The sequence below is a fragment of the Electrona antarctica genome (genome assembly GCF_951216825.1).
Source record: "Electrona antarctica genome assembly, chromosome: 11".
In the NCBI taxonomy this organism is placed as follows: Eukaryota; Metazoa; Chordata; class Actinopteri; order Myctophiformes; family Myctophidae; genus Electrona; species Electrona antarctica.
In genome coordinates this window covers 11417792-11429524 of record NC_136792.1, presented here as the reverse complement: position 1 = coordinate 11429524, position 11733 = coordinate 11417792, and the positions used below count along the sequence as shown (strand labels likewise).

Below are 11733 nucleotides of genomic sequence, written 5' to 3'. Positions count from 1 at the left end.
TCTCTCTCTCTCTCTCTCTCTCTCTCTCTCTCTCTCTCTCTCTCTCTCTCTCTCTCTCTCCAGTCATTGCTGTGGGAGTCATTCAGCGTGTAGAGACAGTGTGTATAGTGTCTGCATTCCTTGCTGTCACTGCAGAGATAGTCTCATGTATTGGGAATGTAGCAAACAGTAGACCATGCATGTTTTTGCCGCGTGTCAGTACCTGATGTGTTCCATCTGCTACCTGGGTAAACAAACCCATCACTGTCTGTCTGTCTGTCTGTCTGTCTGTCTCTGTCTCTGTCTCTGTCTCTGTCTCTGTCTCTCTCTCTCTCTCTCTCTCTCTCTCTCTCTCTCTCTGTCTGGACTGGCGTATCTATCTGTCTCTGTGGCCAGTGAGTGTTCGCAAAGTCGCTTTACAGACGCTGAGCCAGAAGGCAAAAAGCGTTCTGTCTATACCGAGCAATCTTCCTTCCTATACTCTCACCTATGGTCATGAAGTGTGGTTCATGACCAAAAGAATAAGGTTGCAGATACTAGCGGCCGAAATGAGTTTACTCAGACGGGTGGCTGGCATCTCCCTTTAGAGATAGGGTGAGAAGTTCAGTCACGCGAGAGAGACTTGCAGTAGTAGTAGTTTGCTGCTTCTCCTCCTGGAAAGGAGCCAGCTTAGGTGGTTCGGGCATCTGGTTAGGATGCCTCTCGAGCGTCTCCCTATAGGGAGGTCCTCGATGCACGTCCCACTAGGAGGAGACCTCCGGATGAGGTTAGGGTTCCCAGAGAATGAAGTCACTAATGTTGCTCTGGAGAGGGAAGTCTGGAGCTCTCTCTGGTGGAGCTGTTGCCCCTTGCGACCCGACTACAGATAAGCGGTTGAAGATGGATGGATGGATGGATGACTGACTGACTAGCTAATTGGCTAGCTGAATAACTGACTGACTGGATGCACTGCTACTGTCTAGCTAGCCTGGGCAGCATTCCATTTCGGGTTTATGACCCGTTCGGGAGCGGATGGTAACTTTTCTGTTGTAGTCAATGATTTGTAGTCCTCAGGCATGGGAAACCACAAGGCGGAATCAGAACTATGAATGAATGGGTCCTTCTTATTCCGCCTTGTGCAGGTTTCCTGCCTGATGACTATACTACAACATGACGTAAATTACCATCCAGACCGGTTCACACAGCGATTTTGGAACACAGACCGCAGGCTTTCCTCCGAGGTGGAAAGCCCTGGTGACGTGAGGTTACTGTCTGTCTGGCTGTAGCTTGCTGACATGTCATTGTTCCCGTCCCAGACATATCCCCCCCCCCCCCAACATCAGAGGTAAAGGGATCTCTCTAATAGTGGATCCCGTTCCCTCCTTCAGGCCAGAGGCCATTACAGTTTTGGTTTAGAATATCCGTTGATGTGGTGTGTTTGAGTAAGAAATTGTACTTAAGTACAGTACTTAAGTAAATGTACTGCTTGGCTGTAGCTACAGCTACAGGAATCTGATCGAAACCCTTCAGTTCCTTCTGATATTTACAGAGCTGGCATTCCATCACCCATGTCCATGATAAGGTGTGTGTGTGTGTGTGTGTGTGTGTGTGTGTGTGTGTGTGTGTGTGTGTGGGTGTGGGTGTGTGTGTGTGTGTGTGTGTGCGAGACCCTGATCCTGCATAACATTCATTGCTGCATCCCATTTTTTTCCTTTTTTTCCCTGCTGCATATCATTGGTTCTCAAAGTGTGGTCCGGAGACCCCTAGGGGTCCTTGAGGGAGCTCCAGGGGGTCCCCCAGCTAAATGATAGATAGTTAGGAACTAAATGGACCCTTATGGGTCTGTAACTCGCAAGAGTTAAATTAACATTGATTTTACTATATAAATTGGGCCCCCCTCTGTATATAGGAGGGGCTAGCGCCCCTACATTTTATTTTATTTTGCCATGGTGCCCCTCCTTGCCAAGTGCCCCGGTGCAGCTGCATCTAGCGGCCTATGGTTAATCCGGCCATGACACGCGCACACGCACACACACACGCACACGCACACTATACGAATGCACCAACCACTGCTTTAATGCTAATTGCTTCCATAAGGGAAGTCATGGAATGTCTTCAGTATCTGACTTCCTGCCTTCTTCGCATCCTCGGGGACCCCTTACTTACCCTCTGGTGGAGGTCTGGGGGGGGGGGGGGGGGAGAGAGAGAGAGAGAGAGACTATCACTCCGCATGTTTAGCCTATACTGTTGTGAAATGGTATCTGTTGGGTGGAAACCTCGTGTCCTGCACTGTTACTTTTCAGGAGTTCAAGTTCAAAAGCGTCCAAAGCGTCAGAGCTTGTAGATCTGCTACTTTTGATGCTTCTGTTTGATGCTGTATAGAGTGATCAAGTAGGACGTTAAATTACGGGAAAGAAAAAACCCACTAAAAGATCTGAACAGCAACACAATAGAGCGCCGAAGTCCCTCCTGAGACGTCACTCGCTCATCCCCTGGTTCCAAGGGGTTCGCGGAAGTATCATTTCCCTATGGAGAATAACGAATATTCACTGTAAAAGAGAGTATGGTTGGTTGATTGATTTATTTGATTGATTGATTGATTGATTGATTGATTGATTGACTGACCTGATGGACGGCTGTGCTGTGAAAATCACTGGTTTTCAATACTTTGTCCACATCAACGTCCATTATTTTATTGGATGGTGTGTAGCCTACTGACATCACGACACTCCATATTTGGGCATGCCTGACACAGAACTCCGTACTGCCCTGTACAGCAGCAGGGCGAAACAACAAAACGGCGGAAAAGATGCATCATTTTACTTGTAATACTGTGATGCGACAATATATATGAATATATGTTCACTGAACAGATCGGAAGGATATACCGTTGTCCGTCTACATCGCCGTTCTCAGCCGACAACTGCTGGGTGGGGGGGCTGTTTCATGGCTCAGATAACGGTTCCACTACTCCAGCGGACCATGGGAAATCTGGGACAGGGACCCAGGGACAGGGACAGCAAAACTGGGGGTCGGGGATTGAAGGCCTCTGGGACTCGATAGTGTCGCCACGGTGTTAGCGCCGACTGACTAGCCTGCCCCCAGTGAACCGGCGGCCCCCGGCGAGAGATAGATAACCACCCCCACGAAAATAAAGGGGGTGGAACGTTGCTTTGATCACGTGTTTCACGCGTCACGTGTTTTCCCATAGTTGGAAAGTCATCTAGCATACAAAGATGTATTGTGGGTATGGCCCGGACATCAAATCAACCCCTTTTGGTGTTTTTTTTTGTAACTTAATTTTTATTTGCAGAAAGCATGATGTTATACTTTAGCTATTGAAAAATAGCATATCTACAAGCTCATAGCTTGTAGGTCTGCTATTTTTGAAAAATCGAGAAAATTATATTCTTTCATAGTGAACGTTTTTAACTCAAATCTTTGCTTCTGGGGGTCCCTGGAACAACATATTTTCAGATGGAGTTGGCAGCCAATTACATATTTTTGGGCGTCCTTGACATGAAAATGTTTGAGAACCGCTGTCATAGAAACATGGGTTTTTCAGAAAACTGTTTAAATTTAGAAGGCATTTGTAGAATCGTCCTCGGGTCTAAATGGGTTAATGACTATTATGAGGTATATTGTTCAAGTATTCTTTGTACGTATTCAGGTCTTTGACACTGATGGATTACAATGTAATCCATCAGTGTCAAAGACCTGAATACGTACAGGGGTGCCCATTACGTCGATCGCGGTCGACCAGTCGATCGCAAGCGCTGCGCAGGTAGACCGCTTGGCCTTGCCATGAAAAAAGAAAAAAAGAAAAACAATCCTCGCCTCGGGCAGGCGGCGGCGCGCCGGTGGCTTTGAAGGAGAACGTCGGGTCTGTTCTGTTGTTAAACAAACAAATTAAAAGGATATCTATCCATCATTGTTCATATAGCAAGATGCGCGCGGCAAAGAAGCGGAGGTCGGCACGGACCCCCGCGGAGGTCGACGCGGACCCCCACGGAGGTCGGCGCGGACCCCCGCGGAGGTCCGCGATAGTCTGCGTGGGGGTCCGCGATAGTCTGCGTGGGGGTCCGCGCCTCCACGGTAGTCTCTGTGTGGTCTGTGCGGTAGCATCATGATGCCATCATCCATGCATCACAACCAAAACAAACTAGGACTAGCTTTGACGGTTGCCACATTTCGTGACTGAGAGAGAAACAAGCAACCAGGTCTATGAAAATGTTAACAGGCCAGAAAATCCGAAAAAGTCAGAAATTAAGTCTCTTCTTTGCAATGCGGGGAAACTGAAAAGATAAATAAATAGAATTGATTTTGAAACCTAGATTTTGAAAGTCCTAATGCCTTAATGTTATTTATTTATTCGCCATATAGGTACATATTTTGAGTATTTTAAGCAAAGGGATAATTATCTTTTGGTTGGTAGATCACCTTGAGCTGGCAATTTTAAAAGTAGACCTCAAGTCAAAAAAGTGTGGGCACCCCTGGATTACATCCATGGAACAAAACCCTTTCTGCGAGTATTGGATGATTCCTGCCAGGTCTAGTTTGGTTTCTGTGCGTGAGTACATTGGCGGAAAGTAACTTAAGTACATTTACTTAAGTACTGCACTTAACCCATTTTGGGTTAAGTGCAATAAAATGGGTTAAATATATTTTCACTTAAAAAAGGTCATTTTATCGACATCTACTCAGGTTCATGTGAACACCTCAGACAGTTTTTAACTTTTCTGTGGCATTATAAGTTTGCTCACACACACGGCACGCACACGTGCGTACGCACGCACGCACGCAACGCACGCACGCGACCATGCCTTGCTGGCACAGCACATGATTCTTAGAAGAAGGGAAAAAACGAGCACTCTCAGTCCAAAAAAATGCAGATTACCGAAGAATGCAGAATAATCGCTGTAAAAGAGAGATAACCAGCACTCCGAAGTCCATTCAAGGTTTATTGCATTGTTGCATTTATTGCATTGTGCACAGTGTTGTTTTTTATTTGGCAGCACATTTCTATTTTAGTTTAGTCATAGTCTTTGGACTGAAACTTAATTTAGTTTTAGTCATTATTTTTAAATTTGCAGTTGATTTAGTCGACTGAGATGTATTTTGTCGGGCCTTAATTGATGCCGTCTGATGACTGATTTTACTCTTGCTGAAAATAGCAGATCTACAAGCTCACAACGCGGCGCAGCGCGATGCGTTGCATGCGTTGCATGCATTGCATGTAACCAAGTGTAAAATTACTTATACTGGATCTCTTGTCCACTAGTCCCTAACTAACATTTTAGTCTAGTTTTAATATGTTGACGAAATTGTCAGTATATTTAGTCTTAGTTTTAGTCTAGTCATCATAGCTTAGTTTTCATTTACTTTCCATTTACTTTCCGTCAGTGAAAAAAAGACAGACAGACAAAACACGGACGCGTTTCGGCGTCGAGCCTTCCTCAGCGTGTATACACCTTAGAGTATATATTAATAGAGACGGCACCGGATGTCTCCTCCCATCCACTTGCATTAAGTTGCGGGTAGTAGGAACAGATTGCATTCTGGGATTGATTGGGCCAAACTCATGAACGCGCTGGCCGTTGACTGTCATTGCACTGAAACAGCGTTCACGTGTCATCATGAACGTGCGCAATGATAGTCAACGGACCAGCACAGCACGTTCATGAGTTTGGCCCAGCGCTGCAATACCAAATTCGGCCACTATGTCCATTTCGCCTCAGGGTTTCCTCCGGGTGCCGTCTCTATTCATATATACTCTAAGGTATACACGCACATGGTTCCTGCAGGGTCTCCAGGGTCCCCAGGGTGGTGCTTGCTGAGGCAGAACATCATTATTTCTCACACTATAAGTCAGTGTAACGCTGTCCTCTTGTTTAGCGTGAATTACGGAGAGAAAACATCATATCTCACCAACCACATAAAGCTGTCCATCTTCCCTCGCTGTTTAACCTCTTAAAGATGTAAATCTGGAGGTTTTTGTTTATTGGTAACCCCCCCAGGGACCCCTGGGGGTCCCCATAGACCCCACTTTGAAAACCACGGTGCTAGGAGTTCATGATGGGGTTAATGGGCCGAGGAGCATTCTGGGACATTGAGTCTAGATTTCAAAATCAGCTAGTGATCTTTGACATGGGACACCGACACTCATCCACTGATTTATTTTGTTGGTCTCTGGGACTCCAATCTATACACTTTATTGTGTAGATTTGTTTCCATGTGTATACTCTGAGAGCGGTGTACACATGGAACCAAATGTGGTTCCATTTCTTACACTCTCAGAGTTACAGACCTGTAACTAGAAAAAGTGCCCTTCTGGGCACAGGTCTCCACCAGGAGGATAGGACTGTGTGAGATGTTTGGCAAAATGTTTAGGAGTAATATAAACATGGTTTTTTGCAACAATTTTCTTCATTTTGTTGAGGAAATGAGAGCCAGATCACTCATAGCATGAGGATAGAATTCTGGATGAGCAGGACATGTGCAGCATTTTGTACAAAACGGGCCACTCCTGAAAATTTCGGAAGGCAATGTTAGCCAATCAGTGTAGAATCTGAGAAATCCAACAGACTCGTCTTGATCTCATGAGTACAGAGATCATGTGTACCGATTTGCATGACATTTGGATGAAATCTGTGCGACTAACATAAGCAATATGTTTTGCAGAAATCGGCCTCATGGTGGCGCTATAACCGGCAGATGTGGAGGGATGCAGGGACAATGTTTTTCCATGGCCTCTAGGGAGTGCGCATAGATAAGTTGTATACAGATCGATGCAGTTATAGCTAAAAACAGGAATTGGCCTGTTATAGCGCCACCGTGAGGCTGATTTTGGGGAAAAAATAGTGGCATGTCGTCCTCGGCCGAGTGGAAATGTGCGTGTATAATTTCACAGAAATTGCACACTGTGTTTGTGAGTTGTGGCATTTTGTTCGAAACGGACCAATCATGTGAGCTTTGGAAGCCAATCTTAGCCAAACAGGATGGAAGATGGGAAATGGTGCAGATCCATGTTGATCACATGACTATGGAGATGTATGGATAAAATGTGTACGAGTAATCTACAGAAATGTGTTTTGCCTAAAACGGCCTCATGGTGGCGCTATAACAGGCCGTTGAGGAATATTTGGGGCAGAGGTTCGTCGTTGGCATCCAGGGAGTGTGTGTGCAAAGTTTGGCATGGATCGGGCCAACGGTGGCGGAGATTAGCTGGTAACAGACGGACGGAAGGAAGGAAGGAAGGACGGACGCACACACACACGGACGGAGTGCAAAACATACTCTCTCCCCATGCCTTCGGCCTGGTGGAGACAATAAGGGTCCATTTGTTTCCATTTGTTACACTCTCAGAGTTACAGACCTGTAATAAGGGTCCATTTGGTTCCATTTGTTACACTCTCAGAGTTACAGACCTGTAATAATAAGGGTCCATTTGGTTCCATTTGTTACACTCTCGTGAATGCTCTATTCCTACACTGGGCTGAGACAACCAGAGAGACACAGTCATGAAGACTTGTCTGTCCAATATGGAGGACAACCAGAGAGACACAGTCATGAAGACTTGTCTGTCCAACATGGAGGACAACCAGAGAGACACAGTCATGAAGACTTGTCTGTCCAACATGGAGGACAACCAGAGAGACACAGTCACAGTCATGAAGACTTGTCTGTCCAACATGGAGGACAACCATTTTGTATGTCTGCTGTATAATAAATCCTATCTGATGAGCGTTTCCTGACAGGCAGCCGGCCTGTCTGGACGTTGTTGATGTTTAGCCGCACGGCTCTCTTTTTGTGTTTCCTAACGTGTCTCCCGAAGTGTAGCCCTGTGTGTGTGTGCAGTGCACGTGCGCGTGTGGCCCTGTATGTGTGTGCGTGCGCGTGTGTACGTGTGCACGGCGGTGCGAGTGAGTGTTTGTGTGTTTGCTTTAGCATCCTGTACTATCGCCACCCAGGGTAATCCACCTACACACCAGGGAGATTACGCTCTTCCCCGAGTCTCATCCCCTCCCTAAAGAGTGGACAAATAGCACCCAAAAAAAGGACCCAAATTAAGGGGTCCGTTTGGTTCAAGTTAACATGTAGACTCTTTAGGAGTTAAACTAACGCAGAGGGTTTTGAATGAATGAATGAATGAATAGTTATTTCAGTCATTGAAGCATACAGTTAATTACAACAAACTTTACAGAACATATTTGGATCGAAAAGGTGTAGGCTGAAGCCGTAGCTCATAGTGCCTGCCCTTTTTTTATCTTAAAGGAAGGCATTTGGTTGTATCACGTGGTGGAGATAATACATTTTAAAAGGTTTATAATAATGTTGTATAATTATTTATCAACTATATTATCTTTAAAGTAAACATTTTCTTAAATGTATAGATTGAATTGCACTTTTTTTTGGGTCACTGTCACAAATATTCCATATTTCTGCTGCCATGACCGATCTTTTTTTTTTTACCTATTTTGGGCGGGAACCCCTTTTGGTGTTAGCATTATGTTATGCTTTAGCTATTGAAAAATAGCAGATCTACAAGCTCGTAGCGCGCCACCGAGTGGCGCGCTACGAGCTTGTAGGTCTGCTATTTTTGAAAAGTCGAAGAACGACTGACATAGAGACATAGCTTTTTCAGAAAACTGTCAGGATGTAGAAGACATCTTTAGAATCTGATCTCAGGTCAAAATGGGTTAATGTTGGTTTTTGCTGTTTGCGGTTTCACGGCGTGTTATTACGGAGGACAACGTGTAATTATACGCCCTTAAGTCAACGACGCCGCGCAACACGTGTCGGAGCAAATTGATTACGTGTAGCTATACAGTGGGTTGAGTTTACGCAGCTGTGAGATAACGAGGTCGGCATCCTATCATTTTGGAGAGCTGTGACTCAGCCGCTGACGTCGACTTCAAAAAGGTTGTTCTGTTGATGGCTGGCTCGCTGCACGCCCGCCCGTGTTTATTAAACAACACGTGCGCTAATATCAGTGTCCGTGTTGAGTCTAACCCAATAAAGGAGTATTCCATGCTAGAAGGCTTTCTTACCTTATCTGTAGTTGTTATGTCCCCACCAAAGAGGTCTAGGTGTTATTTTGTGCAAAAGTGCATTATTGGCTATTTCCCCTACCATAAGCCCTCAATTGGGGTTGGGTTTTAGTGCTAATTCGCTTCCAAGTAGTAAAGTGTGCCACTTGGGATACTATTTACATTATGAAGAGAGGATATATACAAAAAGATTTTTGAGCGATGGAAAAAAGCATCCCATAGCCCCATTCAATCAATGCAATTCAATGCAATTCATTGAGGGCTTATGGTAGGGGAAATAGCCAATAATGCGCTTTTGCACAAAATAACAACTACAAATAAAGGTAAGAAATTAAGCCTTCTAGTATGGAATTCTCCTTTAAACAACACATGCGCTACAATCAGCGTCAGTGTTGAGTCTAACCCAATAAGACCTGGAACGCATCTGTGTCACCTTAAGCTTTTAACCGTTATTTTATACTTTAGCTATTTTTTTGAAAAATCATGAAATTTGGAGCAAAAATTTGAATAAATATTTCTAAAGCAAACTTTTTTTTCCCCAACTCAAATCTTTGCTTCTGGGGGGGTGTCCCTGGAACTAAATATTTTGAGATGGCAAATTAAACGTGGAGCTCCTTGACATGGAGTATAGTTTAAGAACCACTGATATAGAATGGTCTAAAGAAAGAGTCCTGTCCTCAGTTCAAAACGTTCTGTTCTCAATAACACATCCTTGTTGTCAGGCAAAAACCTCTTATCTCCATATTCTGAGTTTCGAGTAGAGCTGCGACTATCCTTGAATTGGAGTCCTGGAAAGTAGCGCTTTTTGAGCGGTGCCAATGGGTATATATAGAATGGTCTAAAGAAAGAGTCCTGTCCTCAGTTCAAAACGTTCTGTTCTACAATAACACATCCTTGTTGTCAGGCAAAAACCTCTTATCTCCATATTCTGAGTTTCGAGTAGAGCTGCGACTATCCTTGAATTGGAGTCCTGGAAAGTAACGCTTTTTGAGCGGTGCCAATGGGTATATGAACAGAACAGTCAAGAGGCATCAAGAAAGCGCATATTAGTCCAGGCATCTCTTCTGGGTTTTTTGAGTGGTGCTAGCCACTCCTATATGTGTGTCCCTGGATGAGTCTGTCTGTCTGTCTGTCTGTCTGTCTGTCTCGGAAATAGTGTTTGTTGACCACCAAGTGTCACTGGTGCGCAGCCGCATGCACACACTTTCAGGGTTTAGGAGGCTTTAGGAGGTTTCAGAGTATGGGTTCAGACTCGGGCAGCCAATCATGACTATAGGTCCTCAAAGCCAACCCGAGAGACCAATAGGCTATGCTTCACCTGGCAAAAAAAAAGGTCAAAACTAACTAAAACTAACCCATCTCTTTCTCTCTCTCTCTGTGTGTCTCAGGTGAGAAGTGGTACAAGCGTCACCTGACCTACCGCATCGTCAACTGGCCTCGCCTGCTGTCCCCGGGGCCGGTGAGGCTAGCGGTGCGGGCAGCCTTCCAGCTGTGGAGCAACGTGTCGGGCCTGCTCTTCCAGGAGATCCTGGACGGTCACTCCGACATCCGATTGGCCTTCTACGACGGAGAGCACAACGACGGAGCCGGCAACGCCTTCGACGGCCCAGGTAGGAAAGAAGGAAGATGGACGACCTTAAGTTCTTTGTGCCCTGATAGAGCACCGAAGTCTTGACGTCAATATCGCTAGAGGGTGCTAAGTCCACAGGTTCATGTACTTTTTATTTGCATTGTAATCCCCATAGGGATAACCGAATGTGTCCAAATTTGACTGAGGGACTGCCATTGGATTTTTTTGAATTTTCGTTTTTTTCATGTCATATGAAAGCAGGGAATCATAGCTTCAAATTGACACATGGGTTGTTCAGTTTGACCCACCGGTTTTGGAGATATGGCTTATAGAGTAATGCCTTGCAGAGAAATAGCGAGTTGAGAAAACAGGCTTGAAAAGTTCACTTCTGTGGTCTCTAACATTACACCTAGCTACATGTTTAAGCATATATTTCATATGTCAATTTTAGCACTTATTTCAGACATGCTATAGTATGTGAAGAGTCTGCCTGTGCTATAAACTCATTTTGGATTAAAAAAAGTAGTTCTCCTCTTATGAAAATCAGGATGTTGCGTGATGGCAGTCAAACTGGTCACAAATCATCCCGGCCGTTTCTCTTCATATATGGTTATGAAGAATCAGTGACTGACTGTCATAAACGATACAGAGACACCTCCCTGACAATAACGCCAAGACAGTTTTTTTGTCCAAAAATCACAATGATGACGTAACATGTCGATTTGCTCGTCACACATATGACGTGAATTCTCCATTCATTGTCAATAGGAATGTATTGTTTGTGTATAGGACGGAAAAAAAACCATGAATCCGTACAAACTTCCTGTCCTCCCGTCCACCAGGGGGCACCCTGGCCCACGCCTTCCTGCCGTGCCGCGGCGAGGCTCACTTCGACATGGCGGAGCGCTGGTCTCTGAACGGCCACAAGGGGCACAACCTGTTCACGGTGGTGGCCCACGAGGTGGGCCACACCCTGGGGCTCGAACACTCGCCGGTCCGCTCGGCCCTCATGTCCCCGTACTACAGGAAGCTGGGAGGACGCGGCGCCATGCTCAGCTGGGACGACGTTACCGCCGTGCAACAGCTCTACGGTGAGTGGCACTGCGCTGGTGGAGAAAGTATACTCACATGTTTTACTTAACCCCAATCTGGGCG

At 45.5% G+C, this 11733-nt stretch overlaps 1 protein-coding gene across 1 annotated transcript in view; it reads left to right on the top strand.

Annotated features, from left to right (window-relative positions):
* mmp28 (matrix metallopeptidase 28) overlaps positions 1 to 11733 on the top strand; it is a 38719-nt gene that overhangs the window by 11845 nt on the left and 15141 nt on the right. The window contains exons 4-5 of the mRNA XM_079514529.1: positions 10397 to 10618; positions 11421 to 11669. Of these exons, the coding sequence (XP_079370655.1) occupies positions 10397 to 10618; positions 11421 to 11669 (471 nt within the window). The remainder of the gene's footprint in view (positions 1 to 10396; positions 10619 to 11420; positions 11670 to 11733) is intronic.